This window comes from Asterias rubens, chromosome 16, assembly GCF_902459465.1.
Source record: "Asterias rubens chromosome 16, eAstRub1.3, whole genome shotgun sequence".
NCBI classification, from domain to species: Eukaryota; Metazoa; Echinodermata; class Asteroidea; order Forcipulatida; family Asteriidae; genus Asterias; species Asterias rubens.
This window is the reverse complement of record NC_047077.1, coordinates 8,956,497-8,973,323: the sequence shown is the minus strand read 5'-3', so window position 1 is coordinate 8,973,323 and position 16,827 is coordinate 8,956,497. Positions and strand designations below refer to the sequence as shown.

At 38.6% G+C, this 16,827-nt stretch overlaps 1 protein-coding gene across 1 annotated transcript; it reads left to right on the top strand.

Moving 5' to 3' along the window:
• The first annotated feature begins 77 nt into the window (after window positions 1–77).
• Window positions 78–16,610, top strand: LOC117300645 (gamma-tubulin complex component 5-like). The gene is made up of 22 exons (XM_033784335.1): window positions 78–146; window positions 1,634–1,740; window positions 2,352–2,463; window positions 3,082–3,178; window positions 3,654–3,736; window positions 4,255–4,502; window positions 5,090–5,179; window positions 5,733–5,826; window positions 6,587–6,707; window positions 7,525–7,638; window positions 8,044–8,246; window positions 8,583–8,698; window positions 9,238–9,533; window positions 10,044–10,329; window positions 10,698–10,875; window positions 11,515–11,678; window positions 12,098–12,188; window positions 12,359–12,479; window positions 13,544–13,731; window positions 14,834–15,048; window positions 15,489–15,589; window positions 15,909–16,610. The coding sequence occupies exons 1-22, from the start codon at window positions 78–80 to the stop codon at window positions 15,980–15,982; spliced, it is 3,168 nt and encodes a 1,055-aa protein (XP_033640226.1). The 3' UTR covers window positions 15,983–16,610.
• Window positions 16,611–16,827: the final 217 nt, after the last annotated feature.

Sequence of the window (16,827 nt, the reverse complement as noted above, 5' to 3'; positions counted from 1 at the left end):
CCTGTGCTAAATCATGGCGAATGCACGTTTTGTGTACGTCAGCGCGACTACCAGCTAATGATTATTTGAGGTAAACAATGGCGCAGACTTCAAGTTTAGTTGAAGAAGAAGCAAAGAAATTAATCGAGAATTTGACGGGGTTTACGGTAGGTAGTCTTTAATTATTGGATTTGAATAATTCGTATTGCAGTAGATGTAACAAATACAACTGTAGTGATTTAATTACAAAGCTGTTTCGTGTCATTTGCACTCATTACTTGAATTGAACTGTCATGAAGTGTCAACCCTTCTTCTAAGGTAAGAAAAAAATTCAGTGGTTTTGGAGTTAATTAACGGCGGATAAATTGGTGGCGACGACCGGAAGATTACCCAAATCTTAAAGTCTAGAACCCAAAATAGCAATCTTCTTCAAATGACACGGGGGGCCCTTTCAGATTACTAAGCTGCTTTGCACCTTGACTGCGCCCTGTGCGAGATATCCAGAGAGTTTGCACAGTAGCTAACACTGATACAGATACAGATACTTCCAAATAAAAAGTTACTAAGTACTAACTGCTATTTCTAAATAAAACTTGTTTCATAAAGTAAAGTTTACTTTATTTATTGGCTACCTCCATGATTAGCTTAGGTTTGAAGCTCTGTTTAGTTTGTCAAATGGTGTTGTGGTGTTTGTTTTGTTGTTTGTCTGCCTGTTTGTTTGTGTTTTTGTTTGTTTGTTCGGTTCCGTTTGTTCTTGTTTGAGTCTGCTTTTTCTTTCTTGTTGCTTGTTTACAATTAATTATATTAATCAATGGAACTTGACTTACTTGACTTACTTGAAGCAAGCTGGCAACAGCTTGCAACCAACAAGCTCTCTCAAAACAAACCATTCAAACATTGTTATTGTTGTAGTCATACTCCTTGCGACCTTGGTTTGACCAGATCCATTTAGCCCTAAACCTTTTTGGTGAGTTGACATTGTTCGGGATTGTCAGTTGACGTCGAAACCTGATGAGTTAGTTTTGTATTTGTAAGCTCAGGAATAAATAAGAAGAAGAATTGTATCTGATTTATTGCGCCTATTCCATCAAATGTACACAAGCGCATAACAAAAATTTTAGATTGATTAAAAAGCATGTAACTAGTAACATTAACAAAGCAAGGAAATACCACAATCCAATGAAAAAATTAAAATAAATTATGAAAATTAAGCAGGATGGGGATAAGCTGATGGAATTTTTAAAAACTTTAATTCATTTTTGTTTGAATTTAAAAACAGAGCACTTAGATTCATGTTAAGATGAGGGTTTTTTAATATCAGGATAACATTTTTAGTTATTTTTTTATTGGTACATCAACCTTTAGCAATTACTAGGGATTGATTTGCAGTTAAGATCAATCTTGGGAAATCAAACCCTGACCCTATAACAAATATTTCATTTAAATCTCAATCTCAATCTGCAGGAGCAGCCAAAGTGACACTTTTCATTTAAAACATTTTCAATATGCTAAAAGCAGGTTTTTGAACGGTTGGCCTGGTTACAGGTAACAACATAACTCATTTTGTTATATTTTATATTATTGTAGTCCATATCTGCAATTTTCCTCCTTAATTGAAACTTCAATATTTTTCTTACTGCTTATTTGTTAACAGGATCCAAGTGAGAATTTCCAGCGCTCGTTCCATTTTGCTCTGTCCAACTTCAAATTCCATCGATACTTGGATGTTGACAGTCACAAAATCACCAAAAAGATCAAAGGGTAACTTGATTTTGAGACCGTTTTTTTCTCTTCAAACCCAATTACATGTTTATTTTACTACAGTTATGCCACACAATAACTTATATCTCATTTTGCAAACTGATACAAGAACTGCCTTTAAAGGTTAATGGAGGGTCATAGATTGGTTGTTGTCAATATACGTCTGATTTACAGGCAATTATTATAAAGAAAGATAAAGGATTAAAAGCTACCTGTAAACATGGTAAAAGTTCCTGCTGAATGCAGTGTGTACGTGCTTTGGAAACAGCAACAAAACTTTCAAAGTATTTTCACAAGAACTTCAAATCCATCCATGTTTAGCAAGGTGAAAGCGGGTACCAGCCGCATCTCTAACTGCATCCTTCTCGAATAGACACAAACTCTCAGAAACGCGAGAAACTATTCCTGCCAGAATTACTCCTCAGATTTATATGATTTACAGTGAACAAATATCCAAACATTTTTTTAGGGGAATCCTTTCTCAAAATAGTTTTATACCATCAACAGCTTCAGTGTGCTTTCCCTAGGAAGTTTTTGGGGTCATCAATTTGTTCAATACTTCCCAATCTATGACCCTACCTTTAATTTTTGATTGATTATTAAAACTCCAGATTGAAGCAGAAGTTTGAGATCCATTCCCACCTTGACAAAGCTGAGTCTTTCCAGAAACTTACAGACAAGTTCCTTCAACTTCCTCTGTCAGAGAAGAACAACGTTGCAAAGGTACATTGTACATGTCATGTATGTAGTAGGTCTATACTCTTTACAATTGTGTCTGACATTTGACAATGCATCAAAATGCAATCAGAGGTTTCTGTTGCATTGTGAAGTGAAGCATTTTATATTGTTTCTGATTGTTGCAGAATTCACTGTAAAATGTTACCAATTGTATTAGAGTGATTAAACCAATTGCAGGAAATTACATATTTTAAAGCATTTTTAACTTTCAGATAATATGTTTGAATTTCACACATTAAGCCTACTTGTATTTTATAGGAATAGTTTTTGTTTGTTAAATTATTTCTTGTTACCAACTACTTACGTTCATCTGGGCAATCTTAGATTGGATTGTTTTTTCTCTGCTTGTTGAACTTTCTCCGATTTTGCCCTCTTCCCCAATCCACTGACTCCCTTTCCATATTATTCCCTCATCACCCATCATTATTATCTACTGTACCTCCAATAAATCTAGATTCTGTTTGATTGGTATTTGTTTTACAGTTTGTCTTTCAACTTGACTGTCCTTGATGTATAGCATTTCTTACTTTGTATTTTGTTTGTATTTTGAGCAATTTGACCAAATAAATAATAATAATATTTGTATTCTGTGTTCCTGCTCAGACTGACGCCCATTATTCAGTTCTTTCTGTCTTGTGTCATCTTTCTGACTGCCCTGTGAATGCAGACTACACAGAAACTCAACGTGTCCCAAAACAAAGTGAGTAGTCATATCAACATTGTGTCACGGTTGAAATATGAAGTTGATATCCTACGTTGCGCACTTTCCAGGGGGCTGTCATAATCAAAGAAGACCTGTGGCTGTACACAGAATTATGAACACTTTCTAAAATTACAGGTTGAGTGTGTGCAATCTCTATGGAAAAGGAGGGAGAACGCACATGTGCAGTAATAACAATAATAATAATAATAATAATAATAATAATAGTGGCACACATTCCGTCACTCAGTGACGCTCATGACGCTTTTAACATATACTTGAAATATAAAATGTATGTCTCCCCTTTAATTCCTGAAAACTTCATTTTTATACTAGGGTCTATACAACAAAACCTGCTTTCTTTTCCAGGTACTTGACCGACTACTTGAAACCAGTTTGGGTTGTTGAGACTAATTAAGTACATGTGGTTGCAAACTATCATTATTTGACCATCTTGTCTGTTTTCTAAATACAGAAGCTGGAGATGATTTTGACTGGGGAAAATACCTACAGGAGGGTCTAGCACCAGTGCCTAACTTCCACGATTCATCGTCAGATGTAAACAAAATTATTCCAATTCTGAGTATAGGATTTAATTATAATTGAATTATAATATAATATATAATCTTATGTAGCACCCTGATCTATTTGCGAGGTAGAGTTTGTTCCTTAGAGAACTGTCTTGCCATGTATTCTTCTACCGCAGAGTAGATTTGTGTAGGATTATTTGGGAGACTTCTCAGTTTTGAGAAGAACTGTCCTGCTGGGCGAAAGGTAAAAAATCGGCTGGGACTTCTACTAAAGCTTACAGTGGATTGTTATTAATTTCATTACTGTGAAGTGAGTTCTTTAATTGGTCTCAACATTTCGACTAGCTTGCTCTAGTCATTGTTAGGGGACTGAAAATAAACCAAAATGGGAAACTGACTGCGTCAATTAGTTTCCCTTGTGGTTACTTCATTTTTTATTTAGATAACTGTTTGTTGAGCAAGATAGACAGAATTAAACAGAGATCTTGTATTGTGATTTAAAATTTTGATTTGATTTTTTAAGAATTGATTTTTTTGGTTTATCAGGAGTGGTCTGATGAGGAGGTCCTTGATGACTCTGCGATTCAAGCTGACCAATCAGAAACGAGCCCCGTTTCATCAAGACGTCTGATTGGCCATGATGCCACTGGCCGTCCAATCAGCAGTAGGGGATTCGGAGAGGGGCATTGTGGTAGGAGTTGGCTGGAGAGGAATGTCGTTGCGCAGTATTGGAACGGTGATGTGGACCAGACGATACAGGGGTCCCACAATGCAACGAGGACAGCCAGTACATGGTAAACCTTCCTGTAGATATTAACGCTAAGTTATTTATATTTTTGTCAAGTCTTGGAAAGAATAGGTCCCATGAGATAAGCATAAGTGATTTTCTTCCTATTTTAATCTTATATCTGATATTTTTGCCCTTGGAATACTCTGACAATAGCTTACAAAATAGCTTACATGTCTACTAAAGCCTTTACCTCATGAACATGTCTGTCAGCCCTTTTACTTGGACAAAAATGTTGTACCATTTTCTCAGGAACAATTGATATAATAACATGTCTCGGTCAAACCTGTAAAATGGTCCTAGCCAGGTCATTTAAACCGCAAAGTGAAGACAGGGCCTGAGGCCCAATTTCATAGAGCTGCTGTCTAAGCAGAAAATATTCGCTTAAAAATGCCCTGCATAGTACAACTGAGCAGGATACCAGTCACCAGCACAACTGCCAGTCACAGATGGGACAAGTCTGTGAATGAGTAATATCTTTTGTTATTGGTTGTATCCAAACACCGTTGTGTGTAAAGCACTGTATTATCTCAACTTTTTTGCAAGTGCCGTGAAAAAAATATATAAAAATACTTTTTGCATTTTCTAAATCAGGAGATGCTACGAAGATCAGTGTAGTCCCTACCCATCGACTGAAGGCAAGTACAACCTGACAGAGACGCATGTTATCAGAGAGACAATTTGGTGAGACTCAAATTATGTTTTCCCTTAACCATTTCCTTCCTCCATAATTTAACCATCCTACTGGAACGTTTTAAGGGGCACCAAGGGAATAACCAGGGGGATGGAGGCAAGTCCCTCCATTGTCCCCATCAAGCATTGGGCCTAAATAAAAGTTAAAATACAAGATTTTCATGTGGCATCTGTATTGTTATAATAATAATAATAATACACAGTTTTTATATAGCACTTTTTCACGGGGTGTCTCAAAGCGCTTTTGACTTTATTACCCCTGGTCACTGGGCCTTAAATCATTCCTTAAACCATCTCAGCTCCCTGGGGAGTATACAGCCTGTGCGACAATTATATGCGCTACATGGCTAAACCAATCACAAGAACCATCTCTGCCCTCACAGGTACCCATTTACCCCTGGGTGGAGAGAAGCAATTATAGTTAAGTGTCTTGCTCAGGGATACAAGTGTCACGACCTGGATTCAGTGATGTTGTGACCTACTCAAATACATTTCTGCAAACATTACCCTTCCCTTTTTTTTGTCTATTCCTTTTATTTAACAGGGTCTTAATGGGAGCTGAGAAATCCTTCCTGTATCAAACCCAGGGGGATAAATTCACTGCAAGGACTGATGTGCAAGTCTCACATCTCACCCCGGTAAAACCTTTTAGATATCAGTGTTCTTTCCTGACATAATTTGTCGATTTACTGGCTCAACCCTGGGAGAACAGTTGCGAAATTAGAGCTGTGGCGTCACAATTACATATGCTTGAAGTATGAACTGAGCTGCAGTTTATTAAACCAATCGTATCGCTTTTGTTATGTGGTGCTCATCAAGAGGTTTAGAAGGTTTCCACATACATTGTAAAAGATGATGTTATGATGAGATGGTCACCTGGAAAAGGGGCAGACCCCCCCCCCCAGCACTCTTCAAAACCTACCGGGCAGTTTCTATTTCTGTATTCTGCATTAATAACAATAGCCATATACCTGTATACATGTAGTGCATTTTAAACATTACCACAAAGGGCCTAATAGCACAACTATATAGTCTATACTGTAAAAAAAGATGTAATGTATAAGTTTTTAAAAGTGAACAGAGAGCAAGCCAAACACTTATTATTACTGTTGTCTAGAAAGTACACACATGTACAGGGCCCTATTTCATAGCGCTGCTAACCGTAAGCACACGAAAAGGCATGCTAACCTACCGGTGCTTACCGCACGAAAATAAATGACGTCACATGCAAATCCACGCAAACACGCAATATGGCTTAAGCAAATTTTTCTGCTACAGTAAGCACGCAAATTTGCTTACCGTTAAGCAGCGCTATGAAATTGGGCCCTGCTTCTGTTATTTCAATTATTAGTTCCCTAGAATGTGACTGCTATTTTCTTGACCATGATTGGCCTCTAGGTGGCGCTTCACAGTTTGACCTCTGGGCTTGCAGAGATCTGTTCACACGTTCTACGACTACAAGGATTTATTGACACGGTCCGAGCTGCACCGATGAGATACATTCCTAAGGCCTCAACAGGTATCATCATGCAAATATTGGGTCTTTTATAAACCTAGGTTTAGGTTCAGACTTGAGCTTTGGCTTACTTTGAGATATATTGTGTTAATTTTGCATGGGGCTTTGCTACCCAAGCAAAGCCTGGAGCTTGAGCTGTAGCCTAACACAAGGTTTGAAAAAGGCCCATTGTTAAGAACTTAACAAAGAAACAAGAGTTGTAGATGCTTTCCATTCAGAAAGGTATAAGTGAAGAAAAAAGAGTTAATGGCCTGATGTTTCAACCCTAGCAGAGTCTTTCTCAAAGGCTAAATGACAACACATGAACATGTATGCTGGTGTAACTCAGTCAAGTGAAAAACAATACAAAGATGAAGGCAGAAAGCACTCAGAAAAAGCAAGGGAAGAACATTGAAGGAGATATAGGGGGGGGGGGGGCGTTGAGGAGAGGTGCCTGTGTAACCATAGGAGGTTGGTTTAAAGACATACCCTGAACACTTTGTCCTATTCCTTCAGATTAGAGCTGCTTCACCCTCTCAATTTTACTAACTCCAAAAATAACTTGCTTGGCATGTAAATCTTTTAAAAATGCCTAAATTAGTCTTTCTGTTCTCCAGTAAAAACACCTTGGTCAAATTTCATAAAGCAAAAAATGGTGCTTAGCAAATTTTTCGGTTTAAGTTGGAAAAATTGGCAGGTAGCCAGTCACAAACAGTATACATTGCGTGGTATTTCGGCTGGTAACCTGTTTCTGCTGAGCAAAACCAGATTTTTGTGCTTCAAAAGTTTGTGAAATTGGGCTCTGGCTATCTATATTTCTGTACATTTTTTGGGTTATTAGATGATGGTGAGACAAGATGCCAGACCTATGAGAGCTTAGCCGAGGCCTTGACGGTCATTCTGTGGGAATTACGTAAAGAGCTGACAGTACTGGAAAAGGAAATCGTCAAACAAGGTAAAAATTTACTACTGTAAAGAACGAACATGTCACAAAGTACCTGCACGAGACTTAAGTTATTGTGTTATCAGAGTGGCAGATGTGGTCTTTCTATATTATGGGGATTGCTCTTTTAGTTAGTGATTTAGTTTGCTTTTGGGCAATTCCTAGGCTGCTGTTCTTTCTTGTATTTCTCCATTATTATCCCTCTGTTTTTCGTACTGTTTATTTATCTAAGTATTTTTGTATTGTTCTGTTTTATTTAAAAGCCTGAATGAATAAATAAATAGAATAAATAAATAAACATTGTCAATTCTACATAAGCAAACATGATTGTTTTTTGAAGTCTTCTGTATATTGTAATGTAGTCTTTCTTTGAATAAATAAATCAATAAAAATAAATAATCATTGCCAAATGTACAGAAACAAGCATGACCTTATCCAAGTTTGCCTCTACTCTTGACCCATGGACTGCCAAGCTATCCCTCCTGTCCAGAGTCCATCAGACGGCCATTGGTCCGTGCCAGGCATGGAGCAGCTGTGTAGAGAGGACATGGCTCTTGCTCTGCACGCTTTATGATGTGATTGAACGTGAATATGAACAAGGGATGACCGCTGAACAAAACGTAAGTCTCAATACATGAAAATCCATTCATCGACCCAAATCAACTGTCGCCAGGGGCACATTGTCACCTACTGCTGGGGTTGAAACAGGGGTCCCCCTCCACAGCCCGTATGGATGTCGGCATAGGTATTAACCTGGTTGGTAGAGCAGAATGCACTACCTTCCCAACTTTATACGATGCACTTTGTTGAATTCACACTTCGTCACGACCAGGATTCGAACCCACACTCTGCTGCTGACAACACCAGAGCTTGGGTTCGGTGAACTGGCCTGCTCAATTACAACACACCACATTTTTTAAATATATGTTTTTATGAATCCAATCCATTAACTGCAGGTGTTGTTGTTGCTTCAAGTGTGGCTGGTTACTGTAAGACCCTACATTAACTTCCTAGACCGGTGGCTCTCAGGCTCACCACTGTATGATCCAGCTCAAGAATTCGTCATCAAGAGGTCCGTGGTTTGTCTGTTTGTCTATCTTTTCATCTTCACATTGTGTTTGTTCTTTTCAGAACCACCCCAACTCATTTAGAGATAGTCATTATTAGATCATTACATGGTGTTACCGCAAACCTTTTCAAATCGTAGTTCCACCATGCAAAGTTTCAAATTCTACTTTTACGATATTTATGTTTTGTTACAGATAGATAACATATATTTGGGGATGTTTTTAACTGTGACTTTATGTGGTGAATTTGATGAAGCTTGAATACAATAATGGATTCGTATAACTCCACATGGAAAGAAAACAAAATATAGGTACAATTAGTTATATTTTATTTACTATGTTACATGGGGAATAATGGAAATAGTCAATTTAGGATGATCTTAAGCTTAACCCTTTTGATGAAGTGAAGTAGGTTAAATATTGCAATCGTTTGCGAACCACTGTGGCATGAATGGGCTTTGGGGTACAATACTTTGTGCAAACAGTTTGCAGCTGCTGCTGCAATGGTCTTTATAAAAGAATTTGAACCTCATTTTATTTTTAGAAATCCAGAAATAACAGTCAAGTCTACAGATTTCTGGCAGAAGGCCTTCAGCCTCCATGTCTTTATCAATCCCTCGAATCAACATGGTACCACTCAGCAGTCCCATTCTAGTGTGCATAAGTCTGGAGCAAACCAACACCAGCAAGGGGGTGGAATGCAGGGGAGCAGAGGGGAGGGTGTGGCTGTCCCTGTGTTCTTACAGCCAGTCTTGAAGGAGATTCTCTTAGCTGGAAAGTGCATGGAGCTTCTGGAGAGTATGGGGAAACTGCCTGTGATTTTGAACAAGTATCATCCTGGTATGTGTTACATGTACAGTGTATGTCCTATGTTTCATAAAGATATGAATCACACAAGCTTAGTAGTGTTTGGGGTGCATGTTTGTGTGTGTGGGGGGAGGTACATGTAGGTTTACACATTCAGAGGGGGCCTTATCAAGAGGACAGCAGGGTTCCTGGTGGGGTAAATTAACAGACTAAGGTTCCAAGTTGGAGAGATGTGTACAAAACTAATGGGAGCTTTAACCATATGGAACAAAGGTCCCCACAACGTTTCTCTTTGCAAAACTGGGTCCCCCACAAGGTGAATCTTTGGAAAAGGGGAACAATGGAACAACAAAAGGAAGTCCTACACAACTCTGTGTGCAAAAGACAGTGTGTGTTATGTATATGGGGCTGGGTGACTGGTATACGGGGTTCGGTGTATTGGGTGGGTGTTGGAAGGCATTCCTTGATCCAGGGAGGAGAGGGGTCTGTTGGAGAGAAGGAACAATATTCAGTAAAAAAATAAAATGTGTTTCATTTGATTAGAGAAAAGCTCCATCTACAACGACTTCTCCTCATCTATTTCGACCCTCCTCCATGAACGGACACTGCACAACGCCAAAGAGAACAAGACACCGACCAACGCCAAAGACAAGGTTTTAAGCTCAGCCAATTCAAAGCTGACTGCCGTTGACAAACCCACCATAACCAGCTTGCTGAATCAGCTTGAAAACCACGGCATAAGAGATCCTTTCATGGCTAAGAACTTCCAAGATTGGTTTTCAGATTTGGAATATTTTGGCTCCAAACCTGATGATGCTGAACTTGCTAGGTACAATCAATTGTATTTTTATTGATTATGTAGTTTTGTGTTTTGTTCTTCTGATTGCTTAGAGACTTTCATCTGAAGGTGATGGGCGCTTTATAAATACAGTTATTATTAGTATTATTATTACTTGGAATGCATTGGAACTTTTGTAGAAATTTAGTCGCAGAAGTGAGCAAAGGATCTCGTTATTTATGCGTTGAGTAACTGGAAGCTAGCTCTGTGAATGGAGAAATGAAGTGATGTGAAAATATTGACAACCTTGGATAACAGCCCTTTAGTTGGCCACGAGCGACGACACACTAAACAAAATTCTTGGGCCTGGTCTTGAGAGTTGAACAAATGGCTGTGAAATTCTCCTTTCTTTTTTTCAGTTGGTCTTCATTACCAGACTTTAGCTCAGCCATCACTAGTCAAATAAAGCCTCTACAATTACTCTTACACCGTTGTCTTTATCCACTGTTACTGGCCAAGTGTAATGTCATCTGCAGGGAGTTGGTTAACACCTTGAGAAGAGACTACCATCTGATGGAGACCTTTGCTTCTATGAGGGTGAGTACAGTAGGCTGTGTCTGCATGAGACAATATTTATAGGCAACTTGTTCCAGTCATTGAGTCTAGTTGAGTCGTTAAACAGCTACCTGAGCGGAATGTTTTCAATGGAGTTGGTATTTATAACTTGTTTATAATGCACTTGTTCACCATTTTAAGGTCATTTTGATATGTGTACACTTCTGAATTTTTCGTAATGTTCAATTAAAAAATCAGGCCCCAACTTAAAGGTTTTGAAAAACTAAAAACAATTCTGCCGGCGCGAGTCAAAGGACAATGCCGCTGACGTCATGTCTGGGAGTTTGCTTTGTTATACCTCCACGCTGCAACAAAACGGCTTTACAAATTGGAGCTCCCAACTATGACGAGAGTAGTTTCGCAAAGATCTCAGAAAAGTGCTGGATAAGGTCATTCAAAATGATTGTTTTTTTTATACAATTGAAATCTGTATTTATCATCTTATGACTCAATTTCCTTATTCATTGAAAACATTTTAAGCGAAATACAGCATAGTTCACGACTTGACATTTTCGTTCAAGCAGGTCTTTAACCACCGGTTCTTCTCAGAACCAACACATGGTGCAACTGCAAAATGCAAACCTCAACCAAGTTTGTACTTGCTCTGTTTGGCATTAACAGAAGTTCTACCTGTGCGAGGCCGGTGACACCATGGTTGACTTCCTATCTGACCTGTTTGATAAACTGAAACACGGTCATCATGATAGACACTGGCAGGAATCACTTCAGCTTAATTACCAGCTACAGACGGCAGTGGGCCCAAGATTCCCTAATGATGCTGACAGGTAAGTAACTTGTAATGATGATAATAATAGTAAATTGGAGGGCTGCAGATGAGCTTGCAGATAAGTTACATTACCATTTTAGTACTATAACCACTAGCTACAGAGTGAAATGGGCTGTACATTATCCAACGATGTAACGTACACAGTAGATACGTTTAATAGTACCTTGAAGGTAAAGAAATACTTGAGCATGACCACTACATGTAGCTAGAGAGTGCAGTGGGGTGCAGAGTCCCAGTTGAAAGCTTGTACATACAGTAAAGGTACATTTAGCTACAGAATGAAGAGAGCTTGAGATTCTCAAATGATATACATGTATACAGTTGCACAGTGCAACTTTACAATAACCGGTAACATAAGTTATGTGTCTTTACAAAAATAAACATCAACTTCTGGTTTAATTTTATACTGCTGTACAGGTTAACAGTGAGTTTTGAGCCAGCTAGTGCACCCTCTACTGTTGCAATCCAGCCAATCCATGCTCTAGACGGACTGACACTTTACTACAAGGTATGACACTAACATGTAATGTTTCATTTTCAATGAACAGATTGTTTGTTAAAATTATTCAAAATGAGAAGTCTTCTTATCTTAATTGTTTGAGGTCTATTGCTAATTTGTATCACAAACCGACATGTCTGCAGAGGTGAACATTTTTTATGGGTGGACTTTTGTGACAGGTTCCTTGGCCTCTAGACATCATTATTGACGAGGATGCCATCTTGGTGTACAATCAGGTATTCAGGTTTCTACTACAGGTGAAGAGGGCAAAGTACAGTCTGGACCAACTAAGCTTCACATGTGAGTTCACTTCTACATTTACACATCGATGTCTTACCTACCCCTCCCTCCCAACATCAAATCCCATCTTCTTCTGTCCCAATAAACACTGTTACAAGATTTACCTTGGACAGTTGGAGGCCACAAAGTGGGAATTCGGTTTCTATGTTAATTTGAGAGTGGTTTATAAGAGCACCAGACTCGAGCTCTGGTGTTTCTGGTCAGCAGAGTGAGGGTTCGAGTATTGTGTTCATAAGCAAGATACTTCACCATGATTGCTTTTATCCTTCACTGGGACATTAAAGATGCTATAATGTCAGATTTTTGGCCGATTTGACCCACAAATTTTGATTTAAAATTAAATAGGTATTTTGATGGGAGTCGAGAAAGTTACAAGCTTTCATTTGAGCCGTTGCTCGAAAAAGTCTGCCAATTATTAGTAGCAGTGAAATAAAGTGCTCAAAATTAGTTTTTGTCGGGATCACGACAATATATCACGTGACCAATTCTTATGTGTTTTATAAGAAACTTTTTAAATTTTTGTCATGGTTCCTGACCATTAAAAGTAAAAGTTAGTAAAAGTAAAGTAAAAAGTTTTTTAGTTAGAGCGGGTGATACTCTTTGAAATACCATTCACTCAAAAAAAATCTATTTTTTAATGTTTGGGGCCAAAAATCTGACATAGGATCTTTAACCCGAAGCTCCCGTTAACTCCAGTGTGTCTGGATCATGTACCAAGCACCTTTGTTTATAGGACTGTTTATTTATAGACTTGCAAGTTGAGGAGCACACATCAAGCATCCTTTGTTTCAATAATACAATAAATTATAATGGTAAAACTTATTCTCCAGATCCTGTGTTAAATTACATCAGAGGACCCATTATCATTGATATCAATTCTATTACTTGATTCCAACTTGGCACTGAGTCATTCTGCATCCCAGGCTGAATCCTTGGAGTCTAAACTCCCTCTAAGGGGCCTAGTACTAACTAAGGACCAACTCCTACACAGGGTGACATGTGTCAAATTACAGCCCAAATGACCCATTATCGTTAATGGTTTTTATTACTTGATTCAAACTTAGCACTGAGTCACTCTGCATCCCAGGCTGAATCCTCAGAGTCTAAACCCCCTCTAAGGGGCACCCAGGCACCCTCACTATCTCCTAAGAGCCAAGTTCTATCTAAGGACCAACTCCTGCACAGGGCATACCTCTTCCGCTTCAAGCTGGTCCACTTTGTCAATGCGGTGCACAGCTACCTTATGTCTAGGGTGAGTATAGGTACAAGACTTTAAAAGACAGTCTATGTTTTTTTCATATTATACAAGATCACTTCAAGCGCATTCTTAAAGGCAGTGGACACTATTGGTAATTACTCAAAAAAGTATAAAACCTTTCTTGATTACGCGTAATGGGGAGAGGTTGATAGTATAAAACATTGTGAGAAACGGCTCCCTCTGAAGTGCCATAGTTTTCTAGAAAGAAGTAATTTTCCACGAATTTGATTTTGAGACCTCAGATTTAGAACTTGAGGTTTCGAAATCAACCTGCTAAATGCATACATGTACAACTTTTTGAGACAAGGGTGTTTTTTTTGCTTTCATTATTATCTCGCAAGTTCGATGACCGATTGAGCTCAAATTTTCATAGGTTTATTATTCTATGCATATGTTGAGATACACCAACTGTGAAGGCTAGTCTTCTGGTCTTTGACAATTATCAATAGTGTCCAGTGTGTTTAACAACTTTCTGCCCAGCAAAAGTAAGCAGGATACTAGCCTCAGATCATACATTTGGAATGGTATTTTCACTGGTAGCTTTTATGTTCAGTTAAAGCTTTTTATTTTTACTGTGCTGATCAGCTATGTTTTGTGCTTAAATGGTCTGTTTATGTTTGGTAATAATATTATAAACTTTTTTGGTAAGAAGTACAACAGCTTTGAATAGTATCATACATTTTGAGAAACTTTTCACTTCAAAGTACTTCAGTTTTATCCCTCAATCTTTGAATATAAGACATGTAAGAAGTGTTTGTGGTAGTAAAATTCTTATACGAGAGCCAGAATTATATTAGAATCTTATAAGAAAAGACATACAAGTAAGAAATGTTAAAACAATTCTTATATTAAGAAGTTTCCAAGTAAGAGGACCCTCTACTAATTTGAGTTATATGTTCTATAAAAAGTTTTTCATCAGTAAAAAAAACCTCTTGCTAATTTCTTACTTCAGTAGGAAACTGTTGAGAAATATTTTGTAATTTCTTATTTAAGGTTTTTCCTTGCCTTTAGTCTCAATCCATTTAAAGTGTACAAATCATTATGCAGAGTGCAACTGTTAGCAACTCTGGTCTTAAGTAACATTTTGTAATTACAGATTCTCCACAGTACCGGTCTTGAGTTCCAGTCCGAAATCGATCAAGCTAATGACCTGGAGGAGATTATTGAGATTCATGCTAACTACCTCAACACCATCTCAGAACGCTGCCTTCTACACAAGAAGGTTGGTCTGGTGCGGGAGGCAGTCACTAAGGTCCTCAATCTAGCACTAGTATTCCAGAGGAGGTGGGATACCGGACTCAATGCATTCAGGTAAGTCAAACCCTTGACCCTATGACCCCTTTACTCTGTCTCAAGGTAAAATTTGAAACATGAGCTGGCCTGTGCAAGAGCAAATTTACTAGGCTGGCTTTCGTTGGTAGCAGCAACGGTGTGCACTTAGCACTGGTTCACGTCAGCTAGTGCCAAATGAATTGAATTGTACGTGATTATGTACATGTACATTGTATGTAATAAATGTAAATACTTACTACTATAGATTTAAGTTAAATTAATCGCAATCTTTTAAGTCAGCATCAACAATTTTATTTTGATGCCCTTTTCTCAGGGCATTGTTTGGCCTTGGTGTCCATCCTTTTGGCCTTGGTGCCCTTCAAAATGTTAAGTGAGACAAAATTTGAGGTCTGCCTTAAATGTTTCACTGAATTAAATTAAATTCTAAATTCACTTTTATTTCATCTTTCATTTGACAGTGCTGAGAGTATTGACAAGATGTTGAGAGAGTTCAGTAACTGTAGCACATTCCTTCTGACCATGTTGAATAACATCAACAAAAGAGGAGCATTCCCACACTGTAAGTTTATCTGATGAAGATTTTTCTCTGTTAAGTGATTTGGGCTTTGGAAAAAGATTGGTTAAAGGGGCTATGCCGCCATGATCAAGGCATACCTGTGATCGTATACATTGAATTATGAACTCTCACCCATTTGCTGTACGCTCGATTACCCAACGTGTACCTTCCCTTTAAAATGTTCCGAGATGCTGATGAAACTTTTTTTTTTCTTTCTATAATTGATTTGTATAACAAGAATTCACTGTCGCGTCTTTCTCAGAGACATGAATTGTTATACAGGAAGGAAAAGTTAATTCGAACTCTTTATTTCTTATTACAGTGGAAGCATTAGCCCTGTCTCTGACCCAGTCACAGGATGAAGCTAAGGGGGTTAAAGAAACGAGGCAGAGATGATTTATAGAGGAGTAAGGCTACCTTGGCTTCAAACTGCTACCATGAGATGAGCCAGGCTACCTTGGCTTCAAATCTGCAACCATGAGAAAAACCAGGCTACCTTGGCTTCACACTGATGCAGCCATGAAACAAGCCAGGCTACCTTTTTAACTGCAACTGAGACAAGCCAAGCTAGCTTGTAAACTGAAACTGGAACAAGACAGAATAGCTTGGCTTCAAACGCAACCATGAGTGAGATCAAGCTGACAGACATCATGAAGATACCATGCAGTTACAAGACTAGCCAATCTAGCTTGGCTTCATATCGCAACCATCATTTGATGAAGTAAACAGAACTGAAGAAGTTGTGCGTAGACAATGACACCAGCCAACCAGTTGCCCTGGGGCCGATTTCACAAAGAGCTACATGTACATGTAGGAGCAAGTTCGAGTGGGCACAATTAGTCGACCCATGGTTGACTACTGACAAGCAACGTACATGCGCAATGACGCACCCACCCGAACGACTCATTTGGAAGTGTAGTCAACCTTCCGCCTTTTCGCTACTGTTTTGCTGGTTCCCCTCTGCGCTTAACACATGTTAGAATGGAACATACTGTTGGGACCAGTGAATAAACCATGGGCTCGACACTGGTTCCAAATGGTCGACCACAGTAGTCAACCAATGGTCGACCAGCCTGGGTTCGAGTGCAAATGGTCAACCTTTAGTTAACCATTGTGCACACTCGAACTTGCTCTAGGATTGATCTAAACTGAAAATCAATTGTATTTGTAGTTGCTAAGTAAAGTGTGATGTCACAATACAAATCCGTATAGCCTGATAACTCCTCTTACGATGAATCTTT

Coding starts and splice junctions, on each gene's coding strand:
- LOC117300645 (XM_033784335.1), top strand. CDS start 78: ATGGCGCAGACTTCAAGTTTAGTTGAAGAAGAAGCAAAGAAATTAATC. Junction 3,179..3,653: donor TCAACGTGTCCCAAAACAAA/GTGAGTAGTCAT, acceptor TTCTAAATACAG/AAGCTGGAGATGATTTTGAC. Junction 5,827..6,586: donor AAGTCTCACATCTCACCCCG/GTAAAACCTTTT, acceptor ATTGGCCTCTAG/GTGGCGCTTCACAGTTTGAC.